Below are 20990 nucleotides of genomic sequence, written 5' to 3' on the forward strand. Positions count from 1 at the left end.
AGCGACTGCTTAATTCGCCTCATTGTTGGACCGGCTCTGGCTGCTATTCTACTATGTCTGAATAAAGTTCATAATATCCCAAAGCAACAGGAAATACATAGTTGTAACATAACACACAAGTATGAGATATCAGCCCTCCATATCGTCCTGCCTGTTGTTCCAAGTCAGCTTTTGCAATTTAGGTGGATTGATGTAGAAAGTATTTAGTCTTTTCTGTTATTTTTGTTTTTAAACAAGATTTGTTAATCTTTTACATTTCAACTGTCTCATATTTGTTGTATGCACAGATTGTTTTATGTACAGATTGAGCATCTCTTATTCAAATTGCTTGGGACCAGAATATTGGATATCCAGTGTTGGATATCAGAATTTCTTTTCAGATTTTGAAATACTTGTACATACATAATGAGATATCTTTAAGATGACACCGAAGTCTAAATATGAAATTAATTGATATACATAGTAGGGTTGTCCAAATATTCGTTATGTTTCTCGTTTCGTAATTATTTCGGATTGTTCTCGTTTTTTGAAACGAGTATTGAAACGTTTTCCCTGGGCGCAACTGGCAATGTAATTCGAACCATCATTGGCCCCTTCTCTAATTGTTTCTTAAAATTTTCGTTAATTTTTTTTCCTTCCAAAATTTTTTAAAAATATTTTTTAAAAATTATTTTTTATTTATTTTTTTGTTTCTGCAACCTAACATGAATGGGAGCCTAGCGCAGCCTAACATGGCCGCTCCCTGGCCAATCAGAGTCTTCCATGATGGCTGCCAAAGGTGGGGGCTAGCGTCCTCCGTGTCCACGTGGAGGATCTCTATGAAAATCCCCAACCGCAACCGACCCAAGCCATTCTGGGTTGGGATACTGAGGAGAGAGGGTGTTTGGCGCACGCTGGGAAGCTGCTGCTTGCTTGTTTGGGGGAGAGAGGGCTAACTGGGGGTAGAGTGTTTCTGTTGTTGCTGGTTCGATATTGTGTTTTTTTGGGGGGAAATTGGCTGGGGGCTTGGGGCAGAGTCCTTGCTGTGGCTGGCTTTAGGGAACTTTTTTTTTCCAAAGGACGTGTGCGTTCCTGCAAGTGCATTGCTTCCCTCCCGCTCCGTTTGTAATCCCAAGCCCCCGGGCTGAGTGTTATTGCCGCAATCACAAAGACACACATTGTTTTCAAACCTAAAGGGTACATTGGAAGAAATAGTTTCCAAAGGACGTGGGGCACCCGCCAAGGCATTGCTTCCCTCACGCTCCATTTCTATTCCCAAGCCTTGGGCTGAGTTTTATTTCTGCAATCACAAAGTCAGACATTGATTTGATTCAATAGAGGGTCCGCAGCAATTTATAGTTTCCAAAGGACGTTGCCAATCCTGTCAAGGCATTGCTTGGCGTGTGCTGCATTTCTAATCCAAAGTCTACACAAGTAGAAGAGGGACTTTTACAGTGATAAGAACCCAATTGAACAGGAAATAAGATTTTCAAACCAGGGGAATAGCGTCTAGATCCAGGGAAGTTATGCTCCCCCTCTATTCTGCCTTGGTCAGACCACACCTGGAATACTGTGTCCAATTTTGGGCACCACAGTTGAAGGGAGATGTTGACAAGCTGGAAAGCGTCCAGAGGAGGGCGACTAAAATGATTAAGGGTCTGGAGAACAAGCCCTATGAGGAGCGGCTTAAAGAGCTGGGCATGTTTAGCCTGCAGAAGAGAAGGCTGAGAGGAGACATGATAGCCATGTACAAATACGTGAAGGGAAGTCATAGGGAAGAGGGAGCAAGCTTGTTTTCTGCTGCCATGCAGACTAGGACACGGAACAATGGCTTCAAACTACAAGAAAGGAGATTCCACCTGAACATCAGGAAGAACTTCCTCACTGTGAGAGCTGTTCGACAGTGGAACTCTCTCCCCGGGGCCGTGGTGGAGGCTCCTTCCTTGGAGGCTTTTAAGCAGAGGCTGGATGGCCATCTGTCGGGGGTGCTTTGAATGCGATTTCCTGCTTCTTAGCAGGGGGTTGGACTAGATGGCCCATGTGGTCTCTTCCAACTCTACTATTCTATGATTCTATGATTCTAGGAACAGGTTTCTTCAAATATTGAAAAATAGTGTATTATAAAAAGTTACAAAAATTCGCCAAAAATCATAGGAGACAGGAAACATTCTGCAATTTGTTGAGCAAAGAGTGTGGAATGTGTTCTCCCACTGTACCAAATTTGATGCGAATAGCTCAAGAAATGAGGGCGGGAGACCCCCAGAAATGTTCCCCCCCGGTTTCCTGTTTTTTGGCGATTGCGCATGCGCGTCCGCCATTTTAGAAACATTTTAGAAACATTACGAATTTTCAGAAATATCCAAAAATTTTGGGTGAAACATTTAGAAATAATTTCTACATCGAAGAGCCGGCACCCCCTACTTTAGAAATGAGAATTGAAACATTTTTTCCATCGATCGGACAAGCCTAATACATAGCCTAGAGATAATTTTATAGACAATATTTTTATATATTTTTGTGTGCAAATCAAAGTGTGTGCACTGATCCACCAGAAAGCAAATTATGTTATTATCTCATCCACCCACATGGACAATTTTGTATTTGGGAGGATTTTAGACTTTGGAATTCCAGAGAAGGGATGACAGGCTATATTGATCTAAATTGCATTATAATGGTATTAGAACATATTTCTTTTACTTAATTTTATTGTTGGTACCCTTGAGTGCAAATATTGGGAGAAAGATAAATTACAATAAAATTCTTCAGTCAATCCACTACTTTTGATAAGCATGTGTGGATTGAATAAAGTTCTATGATTGGTCTGACTGGAGTCTGATCGAGTCTGAAGTCACCATCCTAGGATTGAGGCCTAGAAAACTACAAAAAAGAGGTGAAGAACTCATGAACTGCTGAACTGTAATTAGAAAAGTTGCTGATGAGAATTACTGACATAACCAGAGACAATGATTAACTCTTGAGTTGAAAACAACATGTTTACATAGTCAGCGACACTGATTCTTTAAGTTAAGGAAGCAGACACAACGCACCTCAGTTAAGAAGGAAAACTAACATCTGTCCGGAATTGATGGAGCCAGCATGTTTTAGCTGCAAAACAACCTGTCAGTCATTTACAACGTTTCGGAACAACAACAGCAGAAAATATGTTATATAAGAGACCTTGTTACTATCCAAAAATGTGGCAGACAGAAGAGTCTGGACACCTGCCTTTTTCTCCAAGGGTCAGAGAGACAATTGTGTATTCACAGAATGGCAGAATTGCAGAGAACACAATCTGGTCCACATTTGGTTCTCTTCTCCGGGAGATGGAAGAAGGGATGGTAATGTACGCATGGAGATGAATGAATGATGAATGAGTGTATGTGTAGATGTTTCCTCTTTTTTGTTTGTTTGTGTAACCAATGTAGCTATAGTCTCTGTGTCTACTTTCTTTCTCTGAAATTGTCTAATGCAACCTGACTCACTGGAAACAGAATAAAATAACCTTTTTAACATTTAAAAAGTTTTCACAACATACATTTCAAATAGATAAAACTGGCATAGTAAAATGGATAGGTCCCCAAAATAGCGGTGGACAACTGCAAAGAAAGATTTTACATGTTCCTCACCCCTAAAAAGTATTATTTTAGCCCATGTTCAACAGGATCTGCAACCTCTGATATTAGCCATTTTGCCACATTAGGGAGCTGTTCTATGCTTCTAGATGACTCCTTATACAAGCCTTTCATTAAAATAGAAAGGGTTTTGAGAAAGAAATCCAACCTCAGCTCAGCTGGAAGAAAAGACCAAAGGAAGGTATGCAAAGGCTTGAAAGAGTTACAGTATTGCCATGTTTGTCAAAATAGTGATAATAATATGTCCCAGAAGCCTGAAAAGACACAGTCCATTTGGAGGAAGGAAGGAAAATGGAAAAAACGTTCAACATATGTCCCATGGACTGCACTTCACCCACCATTATTCCAAAGGAAGGAAGATCATTTCTAAGGTCCCTTCCCCATTGCTCCTATAACTCAGGATCTTATCCTAGATTATCTGGCAGTGGAGACTTAAAAAATCCAGTTCAAAGCAGATAATCTGGGATCAGATCCTAGTACAGTAGAGTCTCACTTATCCAACATAAACGGGCCGGCAGAATGTTGGATAAGTGAATATGTTGGATAAGATGGAGGGATTAAGAAAAGTCTATTAAACATCAAATTAGGTTATGATTTTACAAATTAAGCACCAAAACATCATGTTATACAACAAATTTGACAGAAAAAGTAGTTCAATACACAGTAATGCTATGTAGTAATTACTGTATTTACCAATTTAGCACCAAAATATTACGATGTTTTGAAAACACTGACTACAAAAATGCGTTGGATAATCCAGAACGTTGGATAAGTGAGTGTTGGATAAGTGAGACTCTACTGTGTATAGAGCAGTGTACAAGGGGCCTAAGCAACAGGACAACCAAGAAAATGCCTCTCCACAAGTCACCTTTGTCATGTAGCTCATAGCAGACATTATGAAGTTGTCCCTATTCAATCACAAAGATCCAATGGGAAAAAGAAAGAAGCCATAGCCTCGATCTAAATTGTGACATATTGTTCTGAAGTAATACAGGATAGCAGTGCAAAATATAATTGTTGCAAGATGTTGCTGGACATCTTGTTTCTGGAGGTATGGTGCCATCCTTTCTATCCTCAGAAGCAGCTACTAGATACAATAGTAGGGACTGAATCCTGTTTCATCTGTTTCTTTTGTGGTTTTGTACCATTCCATCCACTTGGATTGCACAGAATGGTACAAACCCACAGGAACAAAAGAAACAGTGAAACGAATTTTAAAAAACGGTAGCCATTTGATCAGCTGATTTTCGGCACTTGGCTGTAATCATGATATTTTGCTATATTGGGAGACCAAGTAAATGTCTACTTTTACAGCTTTATCCGGTTTGCCCAATGAAATTATTTGCTTCTTGTCCTTTTATCAAAGCACAAGTTGAATATCCACCACACCTGTTAAAATTTTATTCAGCTCAAGCTGAGTAAAGGACTTAGCATCTTGCACCATTTCTACTTACTTTAAAACTATTTTTTCCTTTCAATTGTTTAGCTATATTTAAAGCATAAGACTTACTTACTGTTTGGATCTACTGCTGATACAGTTATGTATTTTTGAACACTTACCAGTGCATCCTTGTCTTGAAACAGGTTCAAAAACATATTGTAGCTAAGATGTCCGGTGTGTTCTGGATCAATGATCTTGATTAATTCTTGGAAATCATCATCACTTATTCGGAACATGATACAATCTAAAATGCGACGGAGTTCATTCCTTGTAATTTTTCCATCATGATTCTAAAAAAAGCAAGCAGGTACAAAAGATCCTTTTGTGTCTAGAATCATAGAGTTGGAAGAGACCTCATGGACCATCCAGTCCAACGCCCTGCCATGAAGCAGGAAAATCGCACTCAAAACACCCTCGATAGATGGCCATCCAGCCTCTGCTTAAAAGCCTCCAAAGAAGGAGCCTCCTTCTACTGCATTGTGATGTTAACTTTCCAAAGTACATTCTGCTTCAAGATTTTTATTATCCAATATTCCACTGAATTATTTAGTGAATTTCAATTTTTGTTTTACATTTTTTTTAATCATCTACCATTGCATGATTATTTCCTGTAGGAATTTGCAATGCCCAAAAAGCCATTTAGATCTCTAAACAGTCATTCATAAATAAACAAATTCCAATTTTGCTTTTTGTTAGCTAAAAAATGTAAAATTTATATGCCAAAACTTGTTCATGACCCTTGCCATATGTGCTTTGACAAACTGAACATTGGTTTCTATTATCTTTCTTGAGAAACAGGCAATGGCATTTTAAAGATGTCTCATGTAAGAGAGGAAGTATCTCTTATAGTCAAACTATCTCCATTGGCTTGTGAGTCCTAAAAGGATGTGGAACAACCCAAAACCTTCTGATTAATCAATTTCAAATAGTGACAAGGCAACCACTAAATGCAAGGGCATAAAAGCAGGATACTGTTAGCAGCAGAGGTCACAGGGTACGTTTAGCTCTCTTCATTTTGTCCCTCATTATTTGCTGTTGACAGCCAATTCTGGCTAAAATAAATGAATGGCATATGCATTATATAAATCTGCACTTGACTTACCAATCATTGTTAACTGAACACACCGAGTATCCCTTATCTGGAATTCTGAAATCCAAAATAAATTCCAAAACCATCCACATTGGTGACTGTGACAGTAACACCTTAGCTTTCTGATAGATTAATGTACAGAAAATTTTGTTTCTTGCACAAAATTATTAAAAAATATTGTATCTAACACTATCTTATGCTATGTGCATGAAGTGTCCATGAAACATGAATTAATTTAATATTCATACTTGCATCTCATTTCCAAGCTACCACATTTACAGATGCAAGCAATCCCCTCCCCCAAATACAGAACATTTTTGGTTGCAAGCATTTCATCAAAAGCAGTGATTCTCAACCTGTGGGTCCCCAGATGTTTTAGCCTTCAATTTCCAGAAATCCTAACAACTGGTAAACTGGCAGGGATTTCTGGGAGTTGTACATCAAAATACCTTGGGGCCCACAGGTTGAGAACCACTGATCTAAGGCATACTCAATCCGTAGTACACAAAAATGCACTAGATTAAATGCAATGTTATGTATTAAATGCAATGTTAAGTATTAAACAACTTAAAACATGGTTCTTTCAGCGTGCTTTCTATTAAGCAAAGACACTACTGACCCCTTGATAACCATGCTGCTATTCTGCACTTTGTCTCTTGTTCCTCCCCATTCTGTCCCTAACGTTACTTTAGTAAACCTTGGAACACTTGTCCAGGCACTTTACCAAATAATCTAGCTATTATGCACTTTGTTCTGACTCCCATTTTAATCCCTTGGTGGTGAAATTGTTTTATAACTTTTTATCTTGTTTTTATGGCTTTATTTGTATAATTGTGTTTGAATCCGTTTTTGACTGTTATACTGTTATTGTTATTTTATTGTTTAACTTGTTTACACTTTGTTTTCTTTTGGGCTTAGCCCCATGTTAGCCGCCCCGAGTCCCTTTGGGGAGATGGTGGCGAGATACAAAAATAAAGTATTATTATTATTGACACAACGACATTGTATGACACAGCAAACAAGATAGATATGCTGGATTTTCTATCACAAAATCACAAGTTGAACAATTCCCAAGCATTTAGGACTGTGTGATGTCACCTTGTCGTGGTGGTGGTGGTGGTGTTGGGGGGGGGGGGGGCTTAACTGTTCCAAGGACGCTGAGAGTCCAACCAAGCCAGAGAGGTCTCAGCTGAGAAGTGAAACTAAGAACACCTAACCCATTAGCATTATGGAGAATCAAACCAAAACAAAGTCTATACTGGCTCGGTCGTCGCCCAAGATAAAAAGGACCGCAATGGATGCTAAAGTGGGCTACATAATCAAAATACAAATGAACAGACACAGAAGCGGCAGAAATATACAATGCTAGAAAACTGCACAATAATAATAATAATCGACGAAACCATTGATCATATCCTCAGCTGCTGTAAGAAAATCGCACAGACAGACTACAAACAGAGGCACAACTATGTGGCCCCAATGATTCATTGGAACTTATGCCTCAAGTACCACCTGCCAGCAGTAAAGAACTGGTGGGATCACAAACCTGCAAAAGTATTGGAAAATGAGCAAGCAAAGATACTGTGGGACTTCCGAATCCAGACTGACAAAGTTCTGGAACACAACACACCAGACATCACAGTTGTGGAAAAGAAAAAGGTTTGGATCATTGATGTCGCCATCCCAGGTGACAGCCGCATTGATGAAAAACAACAGGAAAAACTCAGCCGCTATCAGGACCTCAAGATTGAACTTCAAAGACTCTGGCAGAAACTAGTGCAGGTGGTCCCGGTGGTGATCGGCACATTGGGTGCAGTGCCAAAAGATCTCAGCCGGCATTTGGAAACAATAGACATTGACAAAATTCCGATCTGCCAACTGCAAAAGACCACCCTACTGGGATCTGCATGCATCATCCGAAAATACATCACATAGTCCTAGACACTTGGGAAGTGTTCGACTTGTGATTTTGTGATACGAAATCCAGCATATCTATCTTGTTTGCTGTGTCATACAATAAAATAATAATAATAATAATAATAATAATAATAATAATAATAATAATAATAATGCACATTCAAACTTACTAGTGCTTAATTTGTGCCAAGGTTCTCAATGCAAGGGCTCAATCTGGCATCTATCTCTAGTCTCCAAAGGTAAAGAGCTCAGGATAAAATCTATATGTCATTCCTTTTCCAAGGATTAATAGGCTCCCTAGCATTCTCTCCAATGCAGAATACAAAAATCTCTACAGAATATTTTCCTGATATTCACACTTTAGAAATCTTTTGGGGAAATCTTCTATGCAGGAATACAGGGGTGTTGTTGTTTTCTTAGGAAACCAGTGTTTGGAAACATACTGGGACATGATCTTTCCTCTTTTTTGCTGGTTGTTCAAAACCTCATTCTGACATCAGCAAAGACACCTGCAATGGCCAGGAGCTACTAGCGATGGTTGGCTAGTAGTGGCAGCAACATGGGCAGGATCAATTCTGTTTCACTGTACTGTTGGGAACGGGGAGAGGATGGTGGGCCAAACTGGACCCAGTCCTACTGTTCAGACTGCTCCAAAGCCCTGGGATAGTCAGCAAACTCCAGATTATCCCCCACCTTTCTCCCCCATAGAGAGCAAAATCAGTTTAAAGTTAAGCAATTCATAATACACTCAACGGGAGTCTCTGTGCATTATGAGGATCCATCTGCATTGAGTACAGGGTTTGGAACTAGTGTAAACAAACTCTCAGTGTACTATTATGTGGTATCTCATTTACCCCCCAGAAATACTATGGGCTGGCTAAGAGTGAAAAGAGGGATATTCAATCTGTTTATGATTCAGCAATGTCGCTGCACAAGGAAAAGCAAAGACACCTCAGAGGATGGAAGAAATTGCTTCTCTTCCCAGCTCTCCTTGCTGTTCTGTGGTGTGAGATGCTACAGAGGGAGCAGATCTTTGAAAGAATTTGTGGTTCCCGTGTTCTCTTCCTTGCTGCTCTCTGCATCCCTGCCTCAATTCATATGCGTGGGGCAATGTTAACAAAAGACACTTTTTGTTTGCTTTTGCTCTCCCGCAGCGAGTCAAAGCCACTGTAATAATGCAGCAAACAATTTACTTCATAGTGAGTTGCAAGATACTTATTTTCTAACCAAGAGATAATAGCTTTGCAAAACTATTACTGTTCTTTAACAATTTTCCATGGAGGCTGCTGTTATTGCATTAAATCATCTGGAGGAGAAAAGTGGAAAAGATAAACAAGTTGGCGGTAAACAAGTTGATCATAAACAAGATGCAGAAGAAACAAAAATATTGGTTATACTGTTCAAACACTACTGAACAAAAAAGGCCCAGAATAAGTGAATTGGAAAAACTATTCATTTCACTATAGAATTTTGTCTGCCCAGCCCATCTTGTGCAACCTGGGCCCATTCATATTATACCTTTATCATCATCATCATCATCATCATCATTATCATTTAATTACTTATTAATCGCCCTCCATCCAAGATGCTCTAGGTGATTTACAAGCTAAATTGTAAAGGATAAAAATACATACATACAAATTTTGATAAAATTAACATAGATCAAAAGCTCTAGTAAAAAGCCAGGTCTTAAGTGCTAGGTTAAAAGGCCCAACTCACGCATGGCTCTCATATAGGGCGGCAAGGCATTCCATAAGGCAGGGGCAGAAATAGAAAAAGCTCTGCGTCTGGTCCTTTCCAAATGCACTTCTCTAGGACCCGGTACATAAAGTAAGTCGTGTTGGGATGGTCGTTGCGACCTCCGATGATGGGAGAAGGAGAGATGGTCCCTAAGATACGATGGGCCCTGGCCGTAAAGAATTTATAGGTCAGAACTAGCATCTTATATAGACCACAGTAATCAGTTGGAAGCCAATGCAAATGCTGCAGGACTGGTGTTATGTGGCATTTCATGGGTGTTCTTGTGAGTAGCCTGGCTGCCGCATTCTGAACAATACGGAGCTTTCGGGTCGTAGACATCGGAAGGCCAACATACAGGGCGTTGCAATAGTCCAGCCTAGACGTGACCGTGGCATGGATGACTTTTGCCAGAGACTCATCAGATAGATAGGGTGCCAATTGCCTTGCTTGACGTAGATGGAAAAAGGCCTGTTTGCTGGCAGTAGTGACCTGAGCTTCCATTGTCAGCTGCGAATCCAAGACGACACCCAAGTTCTTAACAGTAGGCGAAGGAGATAGGGCAGCACCATCGAAGGTGGGTAGCAAATGGGTCAAACCAATCGAGCAGCCATGCCAGAGAATCTCAGTCTTCGCCGGGTTAACCTTCAGTCTACTAGCACGTAGCCAGTTCGACGGAGCCTCCAGACATAAGGTGAAATTGTCTGATATTGACGTTGCTCCAGGCTCCAAGCACAGAAGGAGTTGGGTGTCGTCCGCATATTAATAGCTGTCTAGGCCGAAACTCCAAGCCAAACTAGAAAGGGGTCTAACGTAGATGTTAAAGAGAAGAGGGGAGAGAATTGCACCTTGGGGTACCCCACATAGGAGGGGAGATCTTTCAGAGACTTGATCCATATACTCCACGCATTGGCTCTGGTTTCGGAGAAACGAGTTGAACCAATTGAGCGCCTGACCACAAACTCCAGACATGGCAAGAAGGTGAATCATTAGATCATAGTCAATGGTGTGAAACACTGTGGTAAGGTTGAGAAGTACCAGTAGTGCTGATCCGCCATTATTATTCCATTTTAACTGCCATGCCTGCATCCTATAGACTCTTGGGATTTGTGGTTTGGTAAGGTGCTAGAAGTCTTTGGAAGAATTCTAAATGCTCTTCCTTAAACTGTCAAACCCAGGATTTCAGAAGTTGGAACAATGGCAGATGAAGTAAAGTCACAGTGCTATAATTTAACAGGATGAATATGTTTATAGTTTTTTTGAGTGTGCTGGACACCAATTTTCCTCCAAAACCTGAAGAAATGATACTCTGTTGGCAGAAACAATGAGAAGGCTAAGTCCTATTACTACTGTTGTTACAGCAAACATAACTGGGGCTTCGTACAAGGAGCGAACCTCTCCTATGTTACAGCAGCTCCACTGGCTGCCGGTCTGCTTCTGGGCTAAATACAAAGTACTGGTTATTACCTATAAAGCCTTAAACAGTTCAGGTCCAGACTATTTGTCTAACCACATCTCCCTATATAGACCACCTCATGCACTGTGGTCAACGGAGGAGGCCCTACTCTTGGTCCCACTCCCGTCACATTTGCAGCTGGTGGGAACGAGAGCGGGAGCCTTCTCTGTAAATGCTCCTCGCTTCTGGAATTCTCTTCCTAAAGAAATAAAAATGGCCACCATTCTCCTCTCCTTCAGAAAACTTCTGAAAACACACCTATGCACTTTAGCGTACAGAGAGGAGCGGGACTAGCACAATTTAATTAGTACTTTATGACTGCTGCAGTCTATTTTAATTCACAACTACGGTCAGGCACTGTTTACATTTTAATCATCTAATTGTCTAGGACAGTGGTTCTTAACCTCTGGATCTCCAGGTGTTTTGGCCTACAACTCCCAGAAATCCCAGTCAGTTTACTGCTGCTGCTGCTCAGTCATTTAGTCGTCTCCGACTCTTTGTGACCTCATGGACCAGTCCACGCCAGAGTTCCCTGTCAGCCGTCACCGCCCCCAGTTCCTTCAAGGTCAACCCAGTCACTCCAAGGATACCATCCATCCATCTTGCCCTTGGTCGGCCTCTCTTCCTTTTTCCTTCCATTGCCCCCAGCATCGTGATCTTTTCCAAGTTTTCCTGTCTCCTCATGATGTGGCCAAAATACTTCAGCTTTGCCTCTAATATCCTTCCCTCCAGTGAGCAGTCCGGCATTATTTCCTGGAGGATGGACTGGTTGGATCTTCTTGCGGTCCAAGGCACTCTCAGGATTTTCCTCCAGCACCAGAGTTCAAAAGCGTCTATCTTCCTTCGCTCTGCCTTCCTTATGGGGTCCAGCTCTCTCATTCATAGGTTACTATGGGGAATACCATTGCTTTGACTATGCGGACCTTCGTTGCCAGTGTGATGTCTCTGCTCTTCAGTATTTTGTCAAGGTTGGCCATTGCTCTCCTCCCAAGAAGTAAACGTCTTCTGATTTCCTGGCTGAAGTCTGCATCTGCAGTGATATTTGCGCCTAGAAATATAAAGTCTGTCACTGCCTCCACATTTTCTCCCTCTATTTGCCATTTATCAATAGGTGTAGTTGCCATGATCTTGGTTTTCTTGATGTTTAACTGCAACCCAGTTTTTGCACTTTCTTCTTTCACCTTGGTGATAAGGCTCCTCAGCTCCTCCTCGCTTTCGGCCATCAGAGTGGTATCATCTGCATATCTAAGGTTGTTAATGTTTCTTCCAGCAATTTTAACTCCATCCTTGGATTCCTCAAGCCCCGCATGTTGCATGATGTGTTCTGCGTACAAGTTGAATAGGGAGGGTGAAAGTATGCAGCCCTGCCGCACTCTTTTCCCAATCTTGAACCAGTCTGTTGTTCTGTGGTCTATTCTTACTGTGGCTACTTGGTCTTTATACAGATTTCTCAGGAGACAGACAAGGTGACTTGGTATCCCCATACCACCAAGAACATGCCATAGTTTATTATGATCCACACAATCGAAGGCTTTAGTATAGTCAATAAAGCAGAAGTAGATGTTTTTCTGAAACTTCCTGGCTTCCTTCCAGTATTTCTGGGAGTTGAAGGCCAAAACATCAGGGGACCCACCGATTGAGAACCATTGATCTAGGATATATGTTAATTGGACAATTATGTTCGGTTAGTGTTATTATGTTTTATTTAAGTAGTTGTATTTTGTATTACTTCAACCTTAATACTTTTCTGGTAATTAGTTTATTACTGTCCATTTTGCACTTCTGATATTGTGTGATTTTAAATTATGACATTGAATGTTTGCCTTTTTATAGGTATGTAAACCGCCCTGAGTCCTCTTCGGGGAGAGAGTGCAGTCTAGAAATAAAGTATTATTGTTATTGTTATAAAATAAAACCAAAGATTCCCCTGTAGGTTCTAAAATACCTTCTAGGTCAGGCCCTTTCTGAATCTCCTGTCTTTCCCTAAGACACTAAAAGTCAAAGCAGGAGTCCTCAGAAAGATCCTTCAAATCAGTGCTATAAAATGTGAAGGAAATGTTTCTGTTTGGAAAGAATATGATTTTATTTCTGCATACCAAGGCAGGAAAAACCAATATACTTTTGGAGGAAATGAGTTAACTATTTCACAGCAATAGCAGAAATCTATGTTTTTGCTTGTTAAGACAGAATTTTACAAGTTTTAAGGTAAATATGATTGAAAGCAGCAACAATTTCAAAGTTTATTGGGATATAAAACAATACTATGGGGACTTCAAGCTACAGTGAAGGGATATTCCCCTCATACATCACATTGGACTTATTCTAGATTATAACTGTAGCAGCAACATTTAAAAGTTTGTGTTGTCGAAGGCTTTCATGGCTGGAATCACAGGGTTGTTGTGTGTTGTGTGTTATATACCTCACAACCTCTGAGGATGCCTGCCATAGTTGTGGGCGAAACGTCACCAGAGATTACTTCTGGAACATGGCCATACAGCCTGGAAAACACACAACAACCCCATTTAAAAGTTTATTCTTGGACTACTGGCTTCTTTGTCAGGATGGCTGTTGGGGGGCACAGAAAAAATACTTTGCACAAAAGCATTAGCTTCAATGATTTTAGGCTTCAGATTTATGCAGTCTTTCATTTAAGCCATTCTCTCATTTAATGTCCAGCAGACACACTATATCATAAGACCTCATCAGACAGGGTTTTTTCCCCATCCTAACGTGTTGCCAGTATGAAAACTGCTGGAGCCCATCATATGACACAGGGGCTCCATTGAGTTCTGTCCCAGCAGCATGCGAAGAGGGAACAGTGAGGAGTTGGGTGACTACCTGTCTCCCCATTGAAGAAGCTGGGGACAGTATGGGAGGAATCCAGGGATAGCCAGGAAACATTATGGAATAATAATAAAACAAAACATTGCATGGAAAGTTCCTTGACAAAATTGAAGGAAACATTATGGAATAATAATAAAACAAAACATTGCATGGAAAGTTCCTTGACAAAATTGAAGGAAAAGCTGATAAGGAGAAGACCTGGCTATGGCTCATGAATGGGACACTAAAGAAGGAGACAGAAGGTCTGATCCTTGCAACCCAGGAGCAAGCCATCAGAACAAATGCAATTAAGGCCAAGATCGAAAAAACAGCTGATGACCCAAAATGCAGACTGTGCAAGGAAACCGACGAAACCATTGATAATATCCTCAGCTGCTGTAAGAAAATTGCACAGACAGACTACAAACAGAGGCACAACTATGTGGCCCAAATGGTTCATTGGAACTTATGCCTCAATTACCACCTCCCAGCAGTAAAGAACTGGTGGGATCACAAACCTGCAAAAGTATTGGAAAATGAGCATGCAAAGATACTGTGGGACTTCCAAATCCAGACTGACAAAGTTCTGGAACACAACACACCAGACATCACAGTTGTGGAAAAGAAAAAGGTTTGGATCATTGATGTCGCCATCCCAGGTGACAGTCGCATTGACGAAAAACAACAGGAAAAACTTAGCCGCTATCAGGACCTCAAGATTGAACTTCAATGACTCTGGCAGAAACCAGTGCAGGTGGTCCCGGTGGTGACTGGCACACTGAGTGCAGTGCCAAAAGATCTCAGCCGGCATTTGGAAACAATAGACATTGACAAAATTACAATCTGCCAACTGCAAAAGGCCATCCTGCTGAGATCTGCGCGCACCATCCGAAAATACATCACACAGTCCTACATCATACATATCTGGTATGTGTGCTAAGATATTGCTATAATCCGCAATGACTCTTATGATACACTGCAGTACAAGGTGCTGGATAAGCCATTTCACTTAGTTCTACAGTCCTTTCACTGCATAAACAAGGGAGCTGGGGCAATCTATCTACTCATTAGCTTGGCTAAACAACTCAGCTTTTAGGCAAAATCTAAAACATTTCTTTTGACATCTCAGTTTTGCTTAACTGGGTACTTGAAACGATTATGTCGCTGAAACTTCCAATTCAACTTATCTGGAGACACTATCAAACTACTGTTTCACTAGAACCATTACTCTGAAATATTTGGCATAAATATTTGGCATCTACCAACATCTGAGAATGGAGAACAATATTTGTATGAAATTCACTAAGACATAGAAGGCATGCCTTTGAAATTAACGAGACTACACCATAATTTCCTACAGCTATTTGTTGGGAATACAATAGAGTCTCATTTATCCAACCTTCGCTTATCCAACGTTCTGTATTATCCAACATAGCCTGCCTTTTAGTAGTCAGTGGTTTGTAGTCAATGTTTTTAATACATTGCGATGTTTTGGTGCTAAATTTGTTAAATACAGTAATTACTAACGTTACGGTGTATTGAACTGCTTTTTCTGTTGTTTTGTTGTAAAACATGATGTTTTGGTGCTTAATCTGTAAAATCATAACATAATTCGACGTTTAATAGGCTTTTCCTTAATCCCTCCATATTATCCAACATTTTCGCTTATCCAGTGTTCTGCCGGCCTGTTTATGTTGGATAAGTGAGACTCTACTGTACTACTCTACTGTACTCCCCTCCAATATCTATCCTCTAAACTGTACCACTATCTTATGTCCCTGTTCTTTATTCTTATTTCTTTCTCACCCCGAGTTTTAACTTAGTGTTCATGTGGCCCACCCTTGTTTTTATGCTTACCTGATTTTGCATTGTAATGTATATTATTATCTATTGTATTGTTTAAAGTGTTATGATGTGTTGTTCTTTTATATTATTATTATTATTATTATTATTATTATTATTATTATTATTAAACTTTATTTGTACCCCGCTAGCATCTCCCGAAGGACTCGAGGCGGCTTACAAAGGCCAAGGCCTCAACACACAATATAACAATACAAAACAAAAGGCAAATTAAAAACAATTAAAACAGTATAAACAACAAGCAATAAACAATATGCTAAAACACAATAAAACTGGGCCGGGCCAGAGTAATGGGTACAAGATTAAAAGTGCTGATGTGACAGGTGATATATAAGGCTTCTAGGGCAAGTGCAGAGTGCAATATACGATCTTAGTTCTAATAAAGTGCTTATGGGACTTGGTGTTGGAGATTTCCTATTAATCTGGGAAGGCACATTGGAACAGCCAGGTCTTCAAGTTCTTTCTGAAGACTGCCAATGTAGGGGCCTCTCTGAGATCCTTGGGGAGGGTGTTCCAGAGTCGGGGGGCCACCACAGAGAAGGCCCTGTCTCGTGTCCCCACCAACCGCGCTTGCGACGCAGGCGGGATCACGAGCAGGGCCTCTCCAGATGACCGAAGTGAACGCGTGGGTTTGTAGATGGAGATACGGTCACGGAGGTAGGATGGTCCCAAACCGTTCAGGGCTTTGTAGGTAAGCACCTGCACCGTAAATTGGGCTCGGAAAGTAAATGGCAGCCAGTGGAGCTCCTTGAACAGGAGGGTTGACCTCTCTCTGTAAGGGGCCCCAGTTAACATCCTGGCTGCCGCTCGTTGGACCAGTTGGAACTTCCGAGCCGTTTTCAAGGGCAGCCCCACGTAGAGCGCATTACAGTAGTCCAGTCTGGAGGTGACCAAGGCATGGACCACCCCGGCCAGATCAGCCTTCGCGAGGTACAGTCGCAGTTGGCGCACGAGTCTCAATTGTGCGAAGGCCCTCCCAGACACCGCCGACACCTGAGCCTCGAGCGTAAGCGATGAATCCAAGAGGACTCCCAGACTGCGGACCTGTGGCTTCAGGGGGAGTGTAACCCCGTCCAGAACAGGTTGCCACCCTATACCCCAGTCAGGATTACGATCGACCAGGAGGACCTCTGTCTTGTTGGGATTGATCTTCAGCTTGTTCCTCCTCATCCAGATGGACACAGCGGCCAGGCACTCGTCCAGCACCCGAGAGGCCTCCTTGGAATTAGGTGGAAAGGAGTAGTAGAGTTGTGCGTCATCTGCATAGAGGTGACACCCAACTCCAAAACTCCGGATGACCTCTCCCAGCGGTTTCATGTAGATGTTAAAGAGCATGGGAGACAGAATAGAGCCTTGCGGGACCCCACAGCTCAAAGGCCAGGGGGCCGAGCAGGCGTCTCCCAGCTTCACCATCTGGGATCGACCCTCCAGGAAGGATCAGAGCCACGACAAAACCGTGCCCCCGAGACCCATCCCAGAGAGTCGTCCCAGAAGGATACCATGGTCGATGGTATCGAAAGCCGCTGAGATGTCCAAGAGAACCAACAGGGTCACACTCCCCCTGTCCAGCTCTCTACGGAGGTCATCCACCAAGGCGACCAAGGCTGTCTCGGTGCCGTGACCAGGCCTGAAACCAGACTGTGACTGATCTAGGTAGTTGATGTCATCTAGAAAGCCCTGGAGCTGGGCAGCACCTTACCCAAGAAAGGGAGGTTGGAGATTGGTCTGAAATTGTTCAGCACCGTGGAGTCAAAGGAAACCTTTTTAAGGAGTGGACGAACCACAGCTTGTTTCAGGTAAGATGGAAAAAACCCCTGCTCCAACGATGCATTAATGATCAACACAAACCAATCAACCAGCCCCTCCCTGACCGATTTAATTAGCCAAGACGGGCAAGGGTCCAGAACCGACGTGGTTGCCCTCACAGCCCCAAGGACCTCCACCTCGGTCTCAGGAAGAACAAGCCTAAAAGAATCCCACAAAATCGGACAAGCAGATGCCTCAATCACCTCCCCTGGCACTGTGGTGGAATTGGAGTCAAGCTCAAGGCGTATCTGAGCGACTTTATCTGCAAAATGGTGTGCGAAATCGCGACACCGAGTTGCTGGGTCATCAAAAGTCTCCTCCACCACAGGTGGCTGAAGGAGTTCCCCAACGACCCAAAACAACTCCGATGATCTATTTGCTGCAGATGCTATACGGGTAGTCATATAGGACTCCTTGGCTGCCCGTATAGCCACGGTATACGCCCTAAGAAAGGCTGTAGCCCATGCTCAGTCGGACATGTCCCGAGAACTCCTCCAAGTGCGCTCTAGCCCCTCCTCGTATGCTTCATCACAGCCAGCTCCCCGGTGAACCAGGGAGACGGCTTGTCATGACGCAACGTGATGGGGCGTTCGGGAGCGATCGTATCTATCGCCCTGGTCACTTCCCTGTTATAGAGATCGACCAGGACGTCGACAGGATCGCCAAGCTCCATGGCAGGAAGGACCCCAAGATTCCTCAGGAATCCCTCCGGATCCATCAGTCTCCTGGGGCGGACGATCTTAATTTGTCCTTCACCCCTGCGGAGGTTTAGGGTCGCCGAAAGTCTAAAACTGACCAGATAATGATCAGACCATGACACAGGAAGGGTGTTTTGTTCTTCCACTCTGATCATTCCACTGTCTGCCACAAAAACTAGGTCGAGTGTGTGTCCAGCCTGATGGGTAGGACCAGCTATAATTTGTGATAGCCCCATGGTTGTCATGGCGGCCATGAAATCCTGAGCTGCACCAGTCAAGGGGGTCTCAGCATGAATGTTAAAGTCTCCCAGCACCACCAGGCGCTGGGAGACCAAGGCCGAATTGGAGACCACCTCTGCTAGCTCAGTCAGGGAAACTACTGGGTCGCGGGGTGGGCGGTACACCAGCAGAAACCCCACGCTATCACGGTTCCCCACCCTCAGGTGGACGCACTCAAACCCAGATGCTTGCGGAACAGAGCATCTGACCACGGCGATGGATTGCCGATAGACAACTGCGACCCCTCCTCCGCGCCCCCCCCCCAGCCTGGCCTGCTGATGCACTCCGAAGCCTGGTGGGCACAGCTGAGTGAGATTTACTCCCCCCAGTTCGTCCAGCCAAGTCTCGGTAATGCAAGCCAGATCCGCCCCCCCATCTAGGATCAAGTCCTGAATGGCAGCAGTCTTACCATTGACGGATCTGGCGTTGATCAGCAAGACCTGTTATTTTGTTATATTGTATTGTTCTGGGCATGGCCCCATGTAAGCCACCCCGAGTCCCCGTTGGGGAGATGGTGGCGGGGTATAAATAAAGTTTTTTATTATTATTATTATTCAGTTGAGGGTTCCTGTATGGCAAGGGACTGAACTGGATATAGCTTGTGGTCGCTTCCAATTCTGTGATTCTATGAGCCTACTTGTCCAAAGAAAAATAAATGTACTGAGTGGAGAAATGTCTGAAAAACAAAAGAAGTCGTAAGCTTTACTATTGACCTAAAGCACATTAATTATGGGCTGGCTCACATTAGCTAGTGGCAAAACCTCCTTGAACTCACACTTGAGGTATGGAAAGAGTCATTGGGTTTATGGAGCCGCAGGACTCATATAGATATAATTTGATACCTCCATAGTCCATACCAGAATTGTTTTCATGGCTCTTGCTGTCTGCAATGCAGGGTGTCTTCAATTAGAAGTGGCAGTTAACAAAAGTAAACTGCATGAATGCTCCCAAACCCAATAATAGCGCCACGCCTCCCTGGATCACTCATACTGAGGCCACCAGGTAGCATAAATCAGCCCTAAATTTCCTGTAGTTAAGCTCCCTTATCTTGGATATTTTTTCATTCTTCATTAAAGTCTTTAGCACTCTGCAATTTCAGTGGGATTTAATCTTATATTTCAATGAGGGACTTAATATGCTATGCGTTACCATTATGCACTGAGATGTGAGAAGCAAGAGAGCTCTACTTTGTAAATTGTTAGGACAATTTTCTCTTTTGTGAGGGATTTACTGCACAATTTATGCCGCCAGAGTGGATGAGAAAGTTAGAGCAATTGTTATGTAAGTGTCTAAGACATGAAGTAAAATCTAGCATTTATATAACCAATCCATAATAAACATGCCAGCAGGAATTTGGAAGGCATGCCCACAGCACATTTTTTTGGTGCCATCCAGACTACTTGCAGACTTTAATTTTCCCTCTAGTTTATCATTTGCTCAGCTAAGCCAAATAACTATACAATTTTAAAGAACTGTACCTAGCGAATTAAAATAACAACAAGTTATACCTGGCCACCATAGGGAAGGGAAAACAGCACATTCAAGTTCATAGTTAATATATCAGAAAGCTATTTTCGGAATGGTGAAGCCTTCTTTATAAATAATCATCCATCTTCTACTCTCTCTCATACACCTCTAAAAATGGGAAACCATTCAACCAGCAATTGTCTAGTTGCCTCTGTAGTCTAAAGATAATTGGTGGGCTGTGGTTCATAGACAATTGAGATGACAACATTATTAACCAGAGATTATACCCAACGTTATTTTATAAACTAGGACTATATATACACTAAATTGCATCAAGAATAAATGGATATTTGTCAATCCAATACAATAACGTCGACATGGTCCGATTGAAGGCTGAAGCATGAGGTTTTTAGACAAATTGATCTAATTTACATACGTTTTAATTGTTATGATGTATTTTAATGATGTATTTTTATAGTATTAATTGATTATATGTACTGTTTTTGTTTTATTATTATGTTCTTGGCATTAAATGTTGCCAACTGTTGTAAGCCGCCCTGAGTCCCCCAGGTGAGAAGGGCGGGGTATAAATGCTGGAAATAAATAAATAAATCTCTCTCACCCCCCCCCCCCCCAGCATCACTGGGATAAGTGAGCATCTGGATTAGGTACCTTTACTGTGTCACTCAATTTAACTATCTGAAATGGGAGTGGGACCTCTATTCTGCTGGGTATACAGGTGCTTCCTTGCACCATCCAATTTGGCTGTTTGCTAAGAGAGCAGAAAAGGAAATTCCTGCTA

The 20990-nt window shown here is 42.2% G+C and overlaps 1 protein-coding gene across 1 annotated transcript in view; it reads right to left on the reverse strand.

Annotated features, from left to right (window-relative positions):
- The window catches only part of efcab6 (EF-hand calcium binding domain 6), a 191402-nt gene that overhangs the window by 114435 nt on the left and 55977 nt on the right, over positions 1–20990 (reverse strand). The window contains exon 12 of the mRNA XM_062981881.1: positions 5172–5342. Within this exon, the coding sequence (XP_062837951.1) occupies positions 5172–5342 (171 nt within the window). The remainder of the gene's footprint in view (positions 1–5171; positions 5343–20990) is intronic.

This window comes from Anolis carolinensis, chromosome 5 (assembly GCF_035594765.1).
Source record: "Anolis carolinensis isolate JA03-04 chromosome 5, rAnoCar3.1.pri, whole genome shotgun sequence".
NCBI classification, from domain to species: domain Eukaryota; kingdom Metazoa; phylum Chordata; class Lepidosauria; order Squamata; family Dactyloidae; genus Anolis; species Anolis carolinensis.